The following is a 20033-nucleotide window of genomic DNA, read 5'->3' as shown; positions in this document are numbered from 1 at the left end:
AATTCATTTCAGATGCATGGTTACGATCTTCACAGCGGACCACCACAATTACCACCGCCAGGCATGCTTGGTGGACCGATGAACGATGGCGGAGGCGGCGGGGGTGGTGGTTCTTTGCCACCCCCCGGCCCACACCATCCCAGTAGCGGCGGCCCAGACATGGGGCAACACCCTGATAGCACGGATAGCTATGTAACTTACCTCGAAAGTGACAGTGACTCTCTTCATCACGATACAGGAAGTCCATAGTGTTGTGCAGTGTGGCCAGAACGAAAGTGTCCGCTTTCTTCGTGGTCTTCTTTCAATAAGTGCTTGAAGAGAATCGTAGTCTGCGAGAACAAATAGGACGATTACGGATGGCTGGAAACGAAACGAAATTTGCGTTATTAAATTGCGGCTTTTTGTGCAAGGAAACCTGACCCTTTCGCGCTTAATTTTATAATCGGAGAATAACGCGTGTGAAACGTTGTTTAATCGAGAGAAAATCATCCCTTGTGAGACGAATTGGTGTAAAAATTCGGTTTAACGACGTGCCAGGGTAACCTAGCCATAGATTAACTGAATCCTTCGATAAGGCTAACGTTAAAATTATTGATCGATCACGCGACTGTCACGTTGCGTGGAAAGTTTTGAATTAGAAGAATTCGAAAGAAATGTTGCGTTTGATTAGTATTACTATTATTATTATTATTATTACTATTATCGATTGTTTTTCGAAATTACCGTCGATCGATTAAAAGACAAATTTGAATTTCCACGCGTAAGGGTTAAGAGATATTGTCGTTTTCGATAGAAACAAGCAAATTACAGGAACGATATGATTTGCAGAAACACGAGCTTAAAACAGCGGAACGAGAGAACAGTTATTTAAATTGCTATTGTTGTGTCGACAGAAACAATCGAAAATTACTGTACGATCTGTAAAAAAAGAAATACGTATCCGAAGAACTCTGATTAATTTTTAGAGCGAATAAATAAACTTAATCATTATTTGACGTAAGTATGTATTATTTTATCCGATCGTAGTTTCGTGCTCGATATTTCGTAATTAGACATTTGTGTCGTGAACGAGAAAAATTCGATACGTAATGAACGCATTCGTTCGCGAGAAATCTCAGGTAGGATATGTATAATGATTCATGAACGATATCGACGAGCGGATTTGTCGACTGGAATAATTGCTCGTTTGTTACGGAACGGTAATGATATTTAACGGAACAGGCGAACAAAGTATGTGAAATACTGCGCCAATATTTTCGAATGAAATACACCCGTGTAAAAAATCGATTTCTTCGAGAAACTGACAATGAGTAATCGAATAATTGCGAATTAAGGAGAAATTTTATCATGATTATTGTCATTTCTAAAGCATGCGAAAGGAGATTGCAATAAAAGACGATCAAACTGATTGTATGTCGAGTTGATTTTACCATTGTATCGATGTCTTTGAACGAAATTCACCCTTATGCACTGAAATTGTATTGAATTGATAAAATTGTGATCGACGAATTTCATGATGAATATGAAAAGTGTATTTATTAATTATCGTTTAGGTACATAGGATTATTTAACTATTTAATAAATTGGAAAGGCGATTAATTCGTTTGTTTATTCTTTATGCAATTTCAGTGTATTGTTCATGGGTGAAGGGGTGCAATAAGTATAATACATTTTCTTAGGTCAAGGTATCGCATTAACATCGAAAGATATTAATGCTTTGGAATTGAATGAATCGATTAAAAGTGGTCAAAGGTGTATCTGAAACTCTGTTCTGCGCCCAAGTACAGTAATTTCATTGAGGAATGATGATTCAATTGTCTGCGATAGCTTTTTTTCCGAATGTCATTTCAGCCAGTTCGAACGACCAAAGAATGCTTTTATCACGATAGAAAGACGAAAACGAAAAGAAAAGGACGAAGCAGTGTCATCAACAGAGTTGGACAAATTTGTAAATCGCCGTATATAAAAAGTAAAAATTGACGTGGAAGAATTTACACTGATAGATAAAATGTTTACTTTGATAGCTTTCTTCTAGTAATATAATCTTTCTTCTTTTGAATTGCGGTACACTTTTTACGACATAAATTATTTTAAGCAACGGAATAATTATTAAACATTAATTTCTGCAACAGAAAGACTAGGAGGAACCATTACAAATTCCTCGATCACGAATTTTACGTAACAAACAAAATAATATTTGTCGATCGATCTAACCAAATCGATATACCAAAAAAGCAAGTTACTTTAAAATTTATTACATAATACCTTATTTATTGTGTACAACTTTTTAATTACCTAAATCATACTTGAAAGAACTTCTAAGACTATCGGTGACAAACATTCATTCAAATAAAATGTATTTTATCGGTTGCAAGAAATATGTATCTATACACTTACCTATATGATTTACTAATTATCAGCCATTTTTATTCCAACTCGTACAACTTGTCGTTGACACTATTTGCAACAATTAAAAATTTCCAAATATGACAAAGTTTATTTTTAATAATATCTATTGTATTATCTATTACAAAATAAGAAAACAGGTTATATCGTACTTTCCAACTCTGTTCCTTCGTCCGCATTGTTGTGAAACAGAAGTGAACGACTGTCACACTGTAAATATAGTTGTGTCCACTGCATATAAATTTGAATCATGATGTACCGTCAGACGCAGCTAATTCATAATATTGATTACACGAATAGCCGAGTTATGTATAAAGGATTAAAAAAAAAACATAAAAAATGCAAGTAACATTGACGATAGCGCATTACCCCCTGATTTATGTTGTAACAAATCATATTGTAAACGCAGGTACATATGTACATTCGATTAATACCAAAGTGTGCGAAACTTCATGTGAACACGGAAACGCACTGAATTGTATTGTAAATATCGCCTCTAACCCTCCCCTTCCTCCTGACCCTAACCTCGTTGTCGCTAATTAGTGGTTCGTTTTAGTGGTGATTCGTTTAGATGTTTGTATAGAATCGTTCCATCACCGCTCCTCTCGTAATGTACATGTTTTGAAAGGGAGAACACCGTAGACCTAACATTTTCGTAATCTATTCGAATCGTCTTCGAATTTGTATAATATTTCTATACCGGCGCACACGTAATAAACTGTCCAATTAACTTATTTGTCTTCCAATTAATTCACAACCTTTTCTTCAATTTCTCTCTTTATATCTCGAAACAACTTGATTTTATAATGATTCAAAACGTATAATAGAGATAACAATAAATACTTCCATTAGCGAGATATTTCGTAACAATAAAAGATCATAATGTTGTCTCATATATTTTATTTAAATTACTAGGAATTTCTTGTACAATTAATTGTCGCCAAAAGTATTACAATAAATTTTGTTCAAGCTAATTGTTCATTACAAACAACATTAATTATTCGTTATAAATATTGTATATATTAGATATTTAATGAAAAAAAATATATAATTTATCATATTTAGTATTATTTAAATTATATTATTGATTTTAAGGAGTATTAATGAGCAAACATACGTATAACGTACATATGTTGTGTGATGTACCTTTAAACATATTGATTACACCTAATTGAAATAAAATTTAGGAAGCTAAATCAAGAAAAAATTGTTTTCTTTATCGAGTAAGACAAGAAATCAAGAAAATTGTTATTGTTATAGAGGAATTACTATAAAACTTTAACATTGGTATAATAGACATCCATTGATTGTAGATGCAGAGTACATTGCAAAATGTATGACCTAAATAAATTCTATTGAAAACTGAAAAACAGAAGAAGAGAGAAATTAATATACAATTTAAACTACCAGGTATATACGTAGAAAACATAGTTATTCAGACGTAGAAAATAGTATTTCAAATCTTAAATTTGTATCATTTATCAATGAGATTAAGGCTCCTAAGTATTACGAAAAATAAATGCAACAATTGTATCGATAAATGAGATACAATCCGGGATTTAATCGACGTCAATGAAATTCAAGCCTATTGAGCAGATATAAGACAGTGTATAAAAAGTTACAGCAACGATTTTTCCAACTTTCATAACTAACATTCTAGGGATTTCACTTGGTGATTTATATTATATATAAATCACACAGATCTTTGACTTATGACAACCCTTAAGTACTGCCTAAACATTCACATAATTGCTTAATTGTATCTTACACGTACAACAAGAACATACTAAATACATATAAATATTAAATAATGTTTCACATAACTATGTATATATCCAACATGAATTGTGTGTATATATAATATATATGTATATATAATATTATCTAGTCTAACATTAAATAATAAAAACAATCTTGTACATTGATGTAATAATAAGCGTACAGTATGAGTGAGCTTACAATTATAGGAATGTATATCGCACGAAAGATGTGGAACAATTATTGTTCTTTGTCAGTTTCAATAAGAAAAGATTTTTATGGCATACTTTCCAGACAACCCTTGATATGCTGCCAAGCTTGCAATCCCTGTAATTATTTATAGAAACATTGATTCATCTGTACAAAGATGGGTAGTAAATTAGTTAAATAATAATGTGCAAAAATGTTACCTTTCTAGCAAGTTTAAATTGTAAAATGCAGTAAGCTGCCAAAATTTCTTTTAAATCTACCACCTTTTGGTGTTGAAATCTTTCAATGTCCATCATTGCTTTAATAGAGAAAGACCTAAAAACATTACATGTAAAATATAGAGAAATGTATTATACATAGTTTCATAGTATACTTTTTACATGCTATAAGTATGTGTAAAATATTTGATTAAAATATATTACTTTAAATCTTCATCCACCCGCTTGACGGCTTCTTCGTGTTGTGCAATCCTTTGTTCTAACTGTAGCATTTTTAATTCACGAACTTCTTCTGTATCCACAGATACAAATAATCTTGACATTAAACCAGATTTACCTGCAATAATAAACTGCATTAGCTCCAAAAATTCCCATATTTGTAAATTGAATGGTAATAGTACTTAGTATAATTTAAAACCTTGTATAATTTTTTCTTTTTGTTCAAACGCTGTGGTTAGAGCATCATGAGCTTCATCTTTGGTTAACTGTAAAGCTTCTCTTCGTTTAACAACTGCTTGTAACGCAGAAGCACCAAATAACCATTCTTTCAACTGATCTGCTATTAGTTCCTCTTCTTCGAGGGTTGTATCTATTGTAGCTGCTAATGAATCCAAGTAGTGACCCGATTTCTAAGAAAACAGGCGCTGTAATGCAGTGCGCTTTGCAATATATATACTTGTAGCATAATTCAATTATGTTTTATCATTTAGAAATTTCTCGCAAAAATTGGTAATTATAATGTTTCTAAAGATATAAATGTTAAGAAATATTTATAATATATATAAAATTGAATACCTGTAGCCCATCACCCATTTCTCTTTCTATGGCACTCCATTCACTAAATACACGACCATAATTTGCATGTAATTTGTACAAACTGTGTTGTTTTTCTACAAGTCGCGCACGTACTCGAAGAACATTACATAAATTATTCTGAAATATTAAACGGATACGTACTACTATAAAAGTTTACTTTTTCTCAATGCTGAACATACCTGAAGTTCAATTCCATAGTTTTTGATTGTTTCAAATCGCTTATCTGGTTTCCTTAATCGCACTGCTACGCTCAGTGCCTTTAATTTTGATTCTACTAATTGCAAATAACCTATCATAAAACATTAATAATTACAACACTCATTATAAATGTATAAATAAATAATGATATAAATAGATAATAAGATAGATACTTCTTTAACAGAATGTACCTGTTTCTTTAATGCTTTCCCTCCAACCATCCTTTTGTTGCAAAAATCCCATGAAATGCTCATCACGAGACAATATAGGATGCGAGGCTACCCTCAATAGGAAATTCTTAGAAATAAATTTGTTATAAATATCAAATACATATTTTCAAATAAAGAAGCAACGAATAAATATAAATAGTATACCTCAAGACCAACTCTTCGTCTGTCAACAAAATCTGGATCGAATGTATCAGTGGTAACCTTTTGCCATGCATATAAAACTTTTTTTTCTGGTAATGGAGGCAGTACAATATACGGATAGGAAATTTCCAAATAAGCTCGGAGTAGTTCAAATTCTGTGTATCGACGCCATAGAGAGCTTATTTTGGTGAGTGCACCTTTAAAGCCTGGATCTGTAATTCTACAATAATATTTAATATATATGTATATATTTCATAGATGTTAAAGTGTAACTTTTGCAAAGAGAGATAATTTAAAATTAAATGTACACAAGCTTGAAACATCCCCGTTTTAACTTTATTAAGTAAAGAATAATAGGTTCACTTACTTAGTCTCAATGAGGTAGACTGTATAAAACTCTCTTAAATTCAATGCTCCATTTGCACGCTTTTCGGTTTCAACTATAGAGATTTCCATGTGATCAAGCAATACATCCTAATATAGAACATAAATAATGAGTTTAAGGTATAAAAAATATAACTGTTTTATTTTTTATATTATATAATTTATGAAAGTAGATTTAAAGAAAAATGACAAGTACAAATAAATAAAACCTATGTAAACAATTATTAACAAATATTAATAACACAATTTATTTTTAATATTAAGTATCAAAATTAAATCATATTCAATTAATACAAGGAAAACAAATGAACTATTTTATATTTATTAAGTTCCAAAATTAAAAGTAAAAAATTTTATAATTTGCCTTATTATCATTAATTACTCAATAAAATAATATCTTGCAATAATATCTGAATTTAAATTGGTTGCATGCTAATTCAAGACATCATAGGTTTAAATATCTTTCACAAACGCGTATGTAGATACCGCCAACACTAGTATAGTGGTACTCAAACGGATAATTCATGACCTACTTTGATGATTCTTCAAATAAATTAAGAAATCTATATTTTCTACTGTAATAATACAAGTAATTTCTTTTAAGCGATCTAGTATCATTTATTTTATACATATTATACGTTTAAGTAACACAAATTTATAAAAATTGCTTAAAGCTAATTTATACAACGAAGGTGTACTAGAAAATTTGACATATTAAAAAAATGTAGCATAAATTAAACAACAATCAAAACATAGATATAAGTTATTAAAAGCAAAATTAGAAAATAAGGTCAATAAAAAAATAAGAAATTTAGAACAACAATAACAAAACATGAGAATCACTGCGCGTCACTTCGATTCTTTCGCAATATACATACGTATTCTGTGCAATTATCTAATGCTTCTTTAACTTAAACAAATATAATTTCACAGTAATTTAACTTTGCACAAATATTACGATAATCATAATACCTAGAAACCCGTTCAAATAAGAACGTGTTTAAAAATTATAGCTTCGAACGACGTATTGATTTGGCGGACGAATTGAAATGGTCAACTATTCGAAGAGTTTCTTACCTCCTTTTGTGTCTCCATAGTAGTCATGTTTGCGTTTGACTCCCTCTGATAATTCCCGTTCTGAAACACTTCTTCCATGATTCTGTATCGGCCTAAAAATCTACGAAGCGGCAAAGGAACTTCGAAGCCTTTCACATCACGTTCACTTTCTCCATTACTGACACTGTCACTTTATTCAATAGAGCGCTGTACGTTGCAGCAGGTTAAATTCCCTTTAAAACGTTCAATAACGACTCACTAATCCGTTTACGAAAATATTTCGTTGGTTCCATTAACATTTTTATTGTAATCTCAATAATTCATTCGTAGTATAAAGAATTCGTTTAAACATATTTACATCCTGCAAATAACAGCAACTCACGTAGTTTTCGGTAGTGCTCTAGGGAATTTTAAGAAGTGCGTTGAAGCCGAAAGTTTTCGAATCAGATGCGTGCAGTTGATTGCAAATTGCAAGAGATGAAATAATTTGCGCATACACACTATTTTAATGTCTATGTGCGTGTGGAAAGTCATTTCTTTATAAATATTTTTTGATAGTTTGTAGATACGTCATTAGTAAATTCGGTAATTTTAATTTCTAGAGAAATCACAAAAACACAGTGAAGGTAATTAAATATGATAACCACTGAATATATGTTTGTTTATTTAATAGAAAGAAACAACTTTTCTGAAATCGTACATACGTACTATATATATTTGTATTGCTGAGCAAACTGCAGCGTGATGGCCATTCTAGTGTTGTGATCATAACAATAAGACGTGTTTAGTATTACTCCACAGTACGTACTACACGTACCTTTATACTTATTCATCGTTTAAACGCACGTTAGTCTTAACTTCGTTCAATTAACGCTCGCGGTTTATGCAATAGTTTACTATAATCTATTACTTTTTTTCTTTTGATCTTTTCGATTGTCACATTTTACCGACAATTATCGGTAACCGGTAGCTCGTATAACGAGCGCAATTTAACCTTAATCATCGTTTCATCTTTAAATAATTTGTCCTTATATATTTATTTTACATTTATGATTTGGCCTCTTTTTGTGCAGATTATTGTTTGACCGCTAGGGAAACTTCGAAGCATTAGGGGATGTCACAGACGATGAATCTGAAAGCTTTTCATGGACGTTTGGTAACGTTTGATTTATTTTAACACAAGCAAACGTATTTATGCGTCAGTTTTTTTCTTTTTCTGTATAATTGGTAATATTTATTTAGTATTCTACAATTTATTTAGTACGTATTTTTAACAAATAGTGAGTAATATTAATGTAATTAATACGTAATATAGCAAAATTCTATTCACACCACTTTTTATATTTTGAACGTGTTAAAACATTTTTTGCATGAAAATAATTTTTTAATTATCTTTTACGTGATTAGAAGATCGAACTGACTGTTAGTAGGTCTCTGATTTTAAAGATGTAGTTTTTTCAATTGCGTACGATACTTATGACTGTTAATACTAAGATAATAAGAATTAAGAAAGTAAATTCAGAGGAAATTACGAATATTGCTTCTTTTCGTTACATCGCCTCTGAATTTTACGATATTCAATAATTATTTTGCGAATTAACGACATTAATTGCGAGTTAATGTATTATCTAATGATTCATTGACGGGCGAGGTTATTAAATCTCGAGGATAAAGGGTGTTCTAAAATTATATTACGTCATGCAATCATAATGTTTATTAAAAACGTCACTTAGGCCATGCACTTGTCTTGCGAAGTGTTTGGGTTACACGCATACGTATAAAGTGATGAGGTTACCTTATGCTACATGAGTGTAATTGTATTGTATTTACATATTTACATGATGAAAAATCATGCACCGAAAATTACAATTGACCAACGACCAGACACAGGGTGTGTATTTACAAGCGATTCTTTCAGCTACTATTAGCTGATTACATTTTAACCATACAGATCTTCGTCAGGCAATTTGCTTTGGCTTATTCTTCTGCGACTTTTTCCGTGGGAGGATGGTCACTAGTAATGCCGATACTGAAAAATTAAATTTGTGTGCAATGTACATATAAGAATATTATGTCGTGACATTATTTTATTATTCATATACCAAAGGATTTAGGTGATTTTACCTAGAGAGGCAGAGCCAATCATAATGAAGGGGCCCAAGCAGGACAAGTCAAACAGCACTGGAAATAGTAAATTGCCTATGACCGCCCCAATTCTGCCTACCATCATAGTTAGACTAACTGCCATAGTCCTGAAGAAAAGTATTAAATAATCGATAAGATACTTGACACGTAGAATAAACAAATTGCTAGAAAATGATATATCTTTGTACCTTAAACACGTCGGGAAATTATCGACGATTACGTTTACGACACAGGCACCACCTATACTCGACATGGCTACGAAAACTGAACACAAACCAAGAATACTGTTAGTGTCTTCAGCCCAGTAAAGCGAGCCACAACAAGCAGCTGCTACAATGAAACAAGTTGCTGCAATAAATAGAAATCGTAAATTATTACGAAGATCAATATTTTCCTGTACGTTCCTGTACAAAATTTATGTCCAGCGTAGATATCTCACCTATAAGTTTCTTTTTCCCTACTACAGTAATGAGCGTGCCTGCCAAAGTATATCCTATTACACCGGTAACCGCAATTACGATAGAATTAATGAATACTTTCGAGTTCAAATCCATCTGAAATAAAGCACGCGTAAAAAATGATTGAAATCTTCAACGTATAGAAACAAAAGCCAAAAGAGAGAATTAATAAATCCTTCGTGAGTACGCGTAACAAGCAACGATGTACGTTGTACAATCTTAATTTACAGCATCGCAATGTAAAAAACAAAGAAATGTGTGTAAACAAGGAATGATTTATCGTATTTGTATGTAAATAACGTAATACCGGTACGCATGTGTGGACAGCATTTAGAGTTTCGTTTACAAAACTCGTTGAGAAATTATGATTTGCCCCTTGTTGGCCTAACATGTAACAGAAGCGCGGCTGCGAGCTCGAATATTCGTATTTCGAATCGTCATTCTTGAATTGTTCCATCATTGTGAATAATTGTGGCATCCATAGTCTAATCGAATTCGATCTATAAATTGAAATTTCCTCGTTGGTCAACGTTTTTCGTTTCTACTATGATTAAAGTCACTGATGAACTCTTGTTCACTCTTGAAATATATTCGACATGATATAAAGAATTCAAAGAGTCAGCGACAATGAAAATATGTTTCAAGAAAAGTTCAGTTGATCTAACTAACCCTATCGTGGCACCCAGTTGAATCATGCCGATTACGATCAGTTTGAAGATGTTTGGCGATAGAAAGAGTGGTTTGATCTGTTGCCAGCAGGAACGTAACTTGTCCTTTATCTTACTGTTGCTCGCCAGCTCAACGGAATACTCGTCGTCGATATCTTTTATCTGAAAACGAAGGTCATTTCGAATTGGACTTGGTATAAAAAATGAACGAATGAATGATCACGTTAATGTTATGCAAGGAGCGAGCATGAGTGGGAATATAACGAGTGTAATTGGATTGTATCGAAGTGGAATTTGCAATTTTTCGTGGAGAACACTGAAATATCGAACATTGCTTACTGGATATGTGTCCGGATCCTTGCCGGTGTTCACCGAGTATATCTTCCTGAAAACTTCAAGAGCCTCTTCTCTCCTGCCTTTCAACAAAAGAAAACGCGGGCTCTCGGGGAATGCGAAGATCGCTAAGCAGGCAAGAAACTCTGGCAACGAACAAATCGCCAAGAACACACGCCATGAACTGATCTTTACGACCCCGGTCCAAATGTTAATGGTCCATTTTTGCGGTATGATTAACCAGGCGATGCCTGAAACCAAATATTTTCCCTGTTTTATGCGGACGAACGTAAAGTAAAATAAGAAATGAAATTGAACATCTGTATTAAAGACATTAAAGAGTTTATCCCAGTCGACACATAGAATTTTCTTCTATCTTATAGACATTCGGTGTTGTCTATTCGTTAATCGCTCGTCATTTTAGTATCAGTTGATACAGAGATCAGAAAAACATCGCTATATGAGCGTATCGTAATTTTCCTTCGATGAATCGCTTCAATGGTCAAAAGGAGTAATTTCCACAGCTATGTAAACACGTTAGAAAAATATGAGAGCAGGATATCGCGATTAAAGGCTACTCACATGGTAGAGAAATATTTCCAAGCGAGAAAAACACCCCTAACCACATATAGGTTCGAGATCGCTGCGCATCGTTGTGAACTTCTGCCAGATAAGACATAAGAGCGGCATACGGGCCGGACATGCTGCAAGCGTGCAAAGATTATTATCAAAATTTGATATTTTTTGAAAGAATCAATTTTAGCTGCCATACGCATCGCCAGTGGTATTAGTAGATTTGTAATTCTGTCCTAAGCTATGTCTTAGTTCAACGTAGTTAGTTAACGTAAAGGTAGATACGAATCGTAGCGATCGAAGTATCAATGATTTCATTGAAATGATCGTTGTATCAACTTACATTACGCCATCGAGAAACTTGAACAAAATTAAAAGCCACGAAGTATGCGAGAAACAAGCCGTCAAACTCATGATTCCGGCGACCATGTAACCGTAAAACATTATCTTCTTACGACCAAACGTATCGGTCATAAATCCCCAGAAAAATGAGGTGCTGATCATACCTGAAACCAGCCAAATTTTCAACGATAGTTGGGTAGTTGGATTTCTCTGTTGATTTTATGATACGCACTTTATCGATATGAATCATATTACGTTTATTCATTATATTCACAGTAATTTGAACGGTTAGGCGAAAAGAAAAGAATTTCGAAACTGACTTTCAAAGAATATACATAAGCATATGTTTAACAAATTATTCTCTATAGGAATAAAATGTATGTACGTGATTGATTAAATCCTAAAGTTACTTGTTACGACGAAAGTAATAATTAATGCAATTCGATATAAATTTTGACGTAAATCGTGATACGATAAAAATGAATAATCTTCTTATTCGAAAATGAATCAGAAACGAAGGATGTTGTTTCCCGATGAAAGATATCGTTCTAAACAAAAGCTATTGGAATTGTTCCAGAAACACAGATGCAGATATTATGCATCGTAAATCATATTGGTTATGTTTGATATAAACATTGATCTTTCCGTGGGACTTTCCGTTTTCATAAATTCTCATATCTCTTTTACCTGTTCCTATTGTTGTCATGATATCAAGTTCTTCGCAGTATACTGATATCAAGCTTCTCCGTTAGAGAGTTTTATTAAAGGTGATGTTGTGCGTGGCATTATCAACAAGTTATTAATTAATGCAATAAAGAAACGATAAGCTGTCAAAAAGTTTATTTTCTCAGAATACCGCGTCTTATGCTGTTCGATTCCTTTTGTAGAAATTGTACGGTCTTCCTTATCGGTTCCTTAGCAGTGACAAAACTGCTTCGATAATGAAACACAGTTTAGGATTAATTGATAGTTTCTTTAAGTATTTATGGATCCAATATCTTTTTAGTTGCTAAGTCATAGAATTGTTTCAACGCAAGAAACTGCATAGAGTTACATTCTTTTTCCATTTCGATTATCCAAGTCCTTTTTTGAACGTCACGAATGCTTCGGTACGAGAAGGAATCTCTTCCTTACCACTTTCGTTTGTTATTTCCATTTGCATAAAGTCGTCGTTATTATCGTTTTTATCGTAATGAAATCATTTCATTGCATCAGTATATTTACGGTTTCTCTACTGTCGTTGCCAGCATCACAGGGATCGACGTGCTTTAGATCATGTTTTTGTTTTTCGACGTCTGCGACTGTGGTGGCTTTTCCAACACCGTGCACTTTTGCCAATTCTCTTGCGCTTACATCTTTCGAGTTCTTTGATCGTGTCGTTAGTTTCGTAGCAAATTTTTATAATTGGAATTCGCTCGATCGAATAAAGAAGAGAGTACACTCTGCGTACGAACGCTAATAAAACATGTACATATTTGAAAGGGAAAATTCCGTTACTGGAAAATATTATGTTCGGATGTATAACGGAGATTAAAAATTAGAAACTCGTAAAGTATCTCTTCGTTTCTGATTCGAATGAATCATAAGGTAACCAATGCGGTAAACAGTGCGGTTTAGACTTTTAATTTGCAATAATCTTAAACAGGTCATAAAATAATTCACTCTCTTTTTCTTCAAAAAAATTCCCAACATCTTAAATCCGATAAAGAGACCTTTTCAAAGTCTTGCTCTCTTACCTGGCAAACAATCGACAATCTAAATTACGTTACAGTAGAAATAAAGACGGAAGCAATTTTAAATTACGAGTCGAACGATCGCTCGTCGATCTCGAACGCGATTTCTCGTCGCTTGAAAATCGTCACTCGAGATCGTTGCCCACGCGGACCACGTAACCAATGCACGATGAAGTACAAGAGTGTGTCATTTAATTACCATGTCCGTACTCGTACAAATACATTCCCTAACGAGTCCGTAGCGTACACCATGTGTGTTCTAACCAGAAACTCGAAGCGTACCAAATGCGCGCTTTGACTCTCTGTGTCTTAAGCTCAACCTGTAATTACAGTCGCGGTTACGTGATTACGCCAATAAATGAATATACCACCTGCGAACGTCATCGAGTTGAGTAGACCCTTGTCGAACATGGTGAGCCTCAAGTCGCACTCGGCCGATGGTAACACGTACGACATCGCCGATGACGAGAAAATACTGGAGAAACTAGCGGGCAACACGGCCAACAGCAACAAGTAGTTGAATTTTCCATAGCCTGTCGAAAAATTTTGCGTGTACATGGAAGAATGCCAGACGTCATTCGATCGATGAAAGATTCCAAGGAAAGTCATTCGATTGGATTCGATTCTATGTCGGATTTCTATCTCTCTCTCCCTCTCTCTCTCTCTCTCTCTCTATATGATATATATGATATATATGATATTTCATATATATATATATATGTATATTATATTATATATATATATTATATATAATATATATGATATTTCTGACCGTTTGCTGTTCTTTATCCTTAAAAAAGATGCTCGTTTCGATGTGAAATATCTTTACATCGAGGAGCATCGTTTTGTTCGTTTATTTGGTAGATGTTACGAAAGGAAAAAAAAGATAAAAATTCTTTGAGAAAACGAACAGCTCAAAGCTCTTGGAACGTCACTCAGGAACGTTTATTTCCTCTTTGTAATTTGTATAGTTGTTTCGGTAATTATATACGTGTATATGCATCGTTCAGGATTTAATAGTTTTGAAAGATAAAAGCAAAATAAGCTATTAGACCGTCTGGAATTTTTACGCGTTTCCTTTTTTGAATTTGAAACGCGCGATAGCGATTGATGAAGCGTAAGACGTTGTTTTAAGTGAGAGCGCGGTATAAAAACATCGATATATGCTTACCGGCATTAGTTATTGCTCGTTCGAAATCTACGGGACCAGACTCCTCAGACTTTACGTCTTCACCTATAGCAAGACACACAGTACACGATTATTGATCTTCCGCAATAAGTTTTGTATATTATTATATTAACGTTGTAAAGCAGCTAGGTAACGTACATCGCAAATATTTGTAGCTAAACACTGAAAGCAAATCGAAGAATCGTTTAAACACCATCATTCACGTAATACGTTTAACAAAATAAATTATTACTATTAATGATCGAAGTTGGTAATTGAACGATTTAAAAAAAAAATGGATTGCTTAGGGTTGTATTCTCTCTGTAAACGAACGTTTACAAACATAGAGTTTGACAATTTATAAATTTGACGTTAGTTACGTTTTATGATATTTAATCAGTACTTAGTTACTTTAATTTCACGGTATTTGTCCTTGTTAAACACGATTTGTGTAAACGTTTACGTTACAGGCTGGCAATAGGTAATATTTATTATCGCAATAATCGAATTATCGTCAACGAGAGACAGATTTTCACCAAAGATGTTTCACTCGCCACTTTATTATAAATTACGATTTACAGCGATCGCTATCAATTGCGAAAAGTTTGACAAAAAATATTTGCGAACGCAATTAAAGTACGATAGAATCATATCATATAAAAATGACATTTATTCGAGTAAGAAAAGAAAATGCAAGCAACTTGCAGCTGATAGCACGTAGTGAAATGTAAAATTGATCACTATTACACTGTAATACGTTTGACAATGACTAGATTTAATGGTGAGACGATGGCCGAGAAAGTCTAACTGAAGAATTAGCAAATACAACAGTAATTGAAGTAGAATATTTGTTTACACTGGTGGTAGCTCGTTAATCCCATGTGTCTGTAGAAAAAAAATCTATAAACACATAGTGTTTGAAATCTTCCAAATTCTTGTATATCGTATTGCGTATGTATTACACGTCCGCACATACACAGATTCTATTTTCATATTTCTTATTCATTCGTTTCTTCTTCTATAATTTATTTTACTTTTATTTTTATCATCTTGCAAATGTACGTTTATTATGAAACTTTACTTTGGTCAATTACTCGTCTATTAAAATCAAAACATGTTGTACGATATTTCAGTATTTATATTGGTATTACGTTAATAGTTATCTATAATTAGTACTTATACAGTATTTTGCTATACATTCTTTTTCATAATTAGGATATTGGGAAATACTCTTCGATGCAGCAATTTTTATATACTATATCACGTTTAAAAAATGTGGCGCGATAGTAAGTAGAGCTTATCGAACGAGAAAGGAATATGTTTCTGTTTTCATTTAAAGGAATATATACATAGTTATGACATTTAACATCTTGTTTCACGGCATTGAATGGAAGAACAATGAACCATATTAATTACGCGAATAAGCAATTTTAATTATGATTGACAGGCCGCTGAAAGCAGATATAAAAATTTAAAGGTATCAAAATAATCTCGCGTCACGTGTGTTAAAATATTATGAATTAGTGTTAGGGATTTCTGTTTTTCACGCTATCTACGAAACAATTATAATTTATTTGATATAATTCGAATTAAAAATTCTCGGACGATCGGATGATCGACGTGTCCCTGAAAGCAGATATACAAATTTAAAGGTATCAAAATAATCTCGCGTCACGTGTATTAAAATATTATGAATTAGTGTTAGGGATTTCTGTTTTCCACGCTGTCTACGAAACAATTATAATTCGAGTTAAAAATTCTCGGACGATCTAAGTACGTATATTTGTTAATATTTTCAAATCTAACGCGTTTCTCATATTCCGTGAAAGTGAGAGTACACGTGGTATAAAAATCAAAATATCGATTTAACACGTTCGTCGTCTCGAAAACAACTCGGCACGTATTTTTATGATACACGGACTGATGATAGGAACTGGAATACGGGATGCGGATTAATTATCAGGAAATTTTGAAAAATATTTTCGTAACGATTCGTCCAGGGCACGTGTGTCGGTCTATCGCTTATGCTTGTTTATGAAAATTATTTGTTAACATGTTACAGATACAATGAAAAACCGGTCGTTTGAACGAGCATTTCCCAAGTAGCAGTCGCAATAAGATATTTATCCCCATGTCGTCTTTCGTGTCGACAGAGTCAAATAAACGTTGTTGGTAAACAATTAACCAGCAATTCGTTTCTCAGTTTCATTTTTTAACTTCGTGCAATTAAACGCTATAAACATGCAGCTCGGAGTATTTCATCTGGTTGCCATGAAGCAAATATACATAGCTACGTACAGTGCATTGGGAAACCGTAAATCTGTTAGGTGCATTCGATAATGAAGGAAAATTCCGTGATACCGCAAGGGGAAGTAGCGTCATGTTCTATGAAAATAAATATTAATAAACCTACTATCCTTCTATTGCTGGGGCATTTATCATATGCAAATGATTATCACCTAGTTATCGGTACGTACGTATATGTGCTGCTTCAGTTTCGTAATCGCAATGATTATTGTCAGGTAATCGATCAGATAATAATATTTGAATATTGTAATCACAGGTATGTACAGTGCGCTGCTGGAAAGAAGTTTCGCGGTGCGACACAGAGGCAAGGGAGGTATTGTTCGCTATCGCTCACCGTCACGCGTTGTTATATCCTTTTATTTGCGTATATGACACTTTTGGCCAATGCGTGTGCTTATCTTTATGATCGTGTCGAGTCTGTCAGAAATATCCAATCGGCGGCGCCGAATTCCTCCCGCGGAACTTTTCTCGAGCAGTGCACGGTATATTTTGAAGCGACACGACCGTGACGCTTTCGCAAAAGATCACGTTAAACTCTAAACTATCAAACAATCTAATGAAAAATGTCAGCGAACGTGTAAATTAAACGTAAGATATTACGACGAAACGACGTTTGACCAACGTTGGGATAACATTGGCAGATACGAGTTCGTACACTTTCGGTTAAGGTTTTATATTATTTATATAATATTTGAAGAAAATATCGGTAGAAGAAAGAAATATAGCGAAAAAGAAAGAGAAAAGGTGTTGGAGTAAATGCGCTCGAGATCATCGGACTTGTACGAGATCTCTCTGTATCTCAATGAAGTTTATGGTTTTCTAATGCCATTGTGTTTTCGCGATCGTTTCTTTGTTTATGTTATCATAGCATCGACATTAAATTCCAGGATCGAGTGATTGCGTAAAGTAGTTACACGAGTTAATTGATGAGCGGTAATCGAAACAGGTTTGAGAATTAATCCGTATAAAAGTAAATATGTCATTGAATCGGTTGAATCGACTGATAGATCATTTGAAATTTAAATATAATCCATATAGTCTAGGTTTTTAAAATTACGATAATTACTACAATCTTGGAATAGCAATAACAAGGTATTTACTAGTCATACTTCAATCCGTGATACGATCTTTGGTGTAGAAGCAACGCTTTGTGTATTGATTCAGGTAGATGTCTCGAATCAAACCCAAGAAAAGCGAGAAAGTTACAGTTTTACGTGACTTTTGAAATAATTCGTGTCGCGCGCAATACGTGATTTCTTCGCTTTTCAGTCTGGTTCATGACAAATGTGATAAACGGAAGGAAAAATATTATTCACGTGTTAATTCCTCGCTAACTTTTCTGTACAACGTTTACGACACCGTTCCCACATTTTCATATTTCCAAAATCAAATTCTTTTACTAGTTTTTCACCGACGTGTGAATTTGCGGCACGAGTTACGTCGCGGTCCTCGGTCGATTTTCCGCCCGATATGCAAAAAACATTCGTGCTAAGTAAAGATTTCTTGCACAAAAAATTGGAAAAATCGTACAATTTCTCAATCCGATGAATGGCGAGGACGGCGATCGTGAATTCGTTTAATTATCCGTTACGGTTAATTCGAAATTGGAAAAGTCGCTGAACCAACGACAGTCGCATAGGTATGTGGCGCTGCGTTTATTTCAGATTGTTTAATCTGATATTAATTTTTATAAACGTTAGAGGTTTCGATTAAAACGCGATTGAAAATCCGACATTGATAAAACGGCAAAAGAGAAAGAAAGCAGTAAAAATATCTTGTCTCACCAAAAAAGAAAAAAAAAAAACACAAATACAACTGCTTTACAAACTTACCGCTGTACTTCATCGACGGATTCATTAAATATCCTGTTTTCCTCCGCCTCCTGTGATTTTGTGTCTTGAGCCAATCAGTTAGCGAAACAGCTGTCAAAGGGGAGAACTCTCTTTCTCTGTTACACACACGCGCGAAATCGTCGCGGCGAACGACGATTTCTCTGTTTCTTTTTCCTTAGGAAAACAGAGAAAACGAAGGATAAAACGGAGGAAAAGGGAGGTAAGAAAAGAAAGGGAGGAAAAAACAAAGCGGAAAAGAGGCGATGGTCGCGCGCTTGTAGCAACTGCAACGTGCACCGTGAAGAAACGGAGAAACTGAGCGTAATTTCAGCTGCACGCACTGCACATGCCTGCCGCGAAACTACAATTCGCGCTAAAATCAGACAAACGCAAAAGTCACCTGCGACATATATGTAAATTCGACCCTGGTGGGGCGAAACAGGTTGTCGAGGGGAATCGTACGAGCGATAGACAAAAAAGATTCAATTCCACCCGCACTGACACATCGGTCGATCCGCCATCGTGTTTCGCCTTCTCAACATCTTTATTTTTCCTATTTCAAAACTGTCCACCACCAGGTGGTATCCAGGATGCAGAGTATTTCTTCCCGTCTACTCGTTCGTATCCAATTGGCACGCCGATTATCCTTGGTAACACCGATATTAACAGGATATTAAGAAACAATTACTAAAATAATACTAGCAACGTCGATGCGAAAGCGATGCTCTTTGGCACTCGACTCGTCCACGTTACTACGAATTGTAAGTGTAAATATGGTCTTCCAGAGGTCGTGGTCAATTTTTGATAACGTCATAGGAATTCGAGAGGGACAAAGAAGTGTTCTTTGCTTTAGAACTGTTAAACGAAGTTCGAAGTTATACTTTGATTCATCGTAGAAGACTACTTAATGACTAAAGGTAACGCGATAATTTTCTAGTGAAAAATACTGTTTAGCGAAAATGAGCTGTATCGTCGAAAAGATTTTATATAATATAAAAGAACGCAATTGAAGCAGGGCTGGATGATTTTCCACGATTGATACGATTTTACCGCTTTT

The 20033-nt window shown here is 34.0% G+C and overlaps 3 protein-coding genes and 2 long non-coding RNA genes across 8 annotated transcripts in view; 2 read left to right on the top strand and 3 right to left on the bottom strand.

The window, feature by feature from the left end:
* The window catches only part of LOC117232818 (insulin gene enhancer protein ISL-1), a 31899-nt gene extending 31532 nt beyond the window's left edge, over window positions 1-367 (top strand). Inside the window, exon 6 of the mRNA XM_033492504.1 lies at window positions 13-367. Within this exon, the coding sequence (XP_033348395.1) occupies window positions 13-249 (237 nt within the window). The 3' untranslated portion in view covers window positions 250-367. The remainder of the gene's footprint in view (window positions 1-12) is intronic.
* LOC117232826 lies at window positions 249-2589 on the bottom strand. Its single transcript, XR_004493191.1, has 3 exons — window positions 2559-2589; window positions 2398-2457; window positions 249-360 (listed from the first exon to the last, which is right to left on the bottom strand). It is a non-coding gene; the product is annotated as an uncharacterized LOC117232826 (long non-coding RNA).
* A 1358-nt stretch (window positions 2590-3947) lies between these two features.
* On the bottom strand, window positions 3948-7682 carry LOC117232819 (sorting nexin-4-like). Its single transcript, XM_033492505.1, has 10 exons — window positions 7439-7682; window positions 6345-6451; window positions 5981-6197; window positions 5798-5903; window positions 5588-5697; window positions 5388-5525; window positions 5011-5221; window positions 4797-4929; window positions 4575-4689; window positions 3948-4491 (listed from the first exon to the last, which is right to left on the bottom strand). Exons 1-10 carry the CDS (start codon window positions 7514-7516, stop codon window positions 4441-4443), a joined length of 1266 nt encoding a protein of 421 aa, XP_033348396.1. The 5' UTR covers window positions 7517-7682; the 3' UTR covers window positions 3948-4440.
* Window positions 7683-8444: 762 nt separating this feature from the next.
* On the top strand, window positions 8445-9729 carry LOC117232827. The gene is made up of 2 exons (XR_004493192.1): window positions 8445-8573; window positions 9525-9729. It is a non-coding gene; the product is annotated as an uncharacterized LOC117232827 (long non-coding RNA).
* LOC117232817 (synaptic vesicle glycoprotein 2C-like) lies at window positions 9114-19478 on the bottom strand. Of its 4 annotated transcripts, none has more exons than XM_033492502.1 (12): window positions 18977-19478; window positions 14841-14903; window positions 14041-14202; window positions 11938-12100; window positions 11604-11725; window positions 11028-11272; window positions 10690-10850; window positions 10328-10520; window positions 10002-10116; window positions 9751-9910; window positions 9542-9669; window positions 9114-9446 (listed from the first exon to the last, which is right to left on the bottom strand). In XM_033492502.1, the coding sequence occupies exons 1-12, from the start codon at window positions 18999-19001 to the stop codon at window positions 9376-9378; spliced, it is 1608 nt and encodes a 535-aa protein (XP_033348393.1). In that variant the 5' UTR covers window positions 19002-19478; the 3' UTR covers window positions 9114-9375. The 4 variants fall into 4 exon arrangements, with proteins under 4 accessions (XP_033348393.1, XP_033348392.1, XP_033348391.1 ...); XM_033492501.1 differs by lacking the exon at window positions 18977-19478 and adding an exon at window positions 14997-15094 and having other exon boundaries at window positions 9542-9680; window positions 9765-9910; XM_033492500.1 differs by lacking the exon at window positions 18977-19478 and adding an exon at window positions 14997-15057.
* Between the last annotated feature and the right edge of the window lie 555 nt (window positions 19479-20033).

The sequence above is a fragment of the Bombus vosnesenskii genome, unplaced genomic scaffold (genome assembly GCF_011952255.1).
Source record: "Bombus vosnesenskii isolate JDL3184/JDL3185 unplaced genomic scaffold, Bvos_JDL3184-5_v1.1 scf7180000013293, whole genome shotgun sequence".
NCBI classification, from domain to species: domain Eukaryota; kingdom Metazoa; phylum Arthropoda; class Insecta; order Hymenoptera; family Apidae; genus Bombus; species Bombus vosnesenskii.
This window is presented reverse-complemented; position numbering and strand designations above follow the sequence as displayed.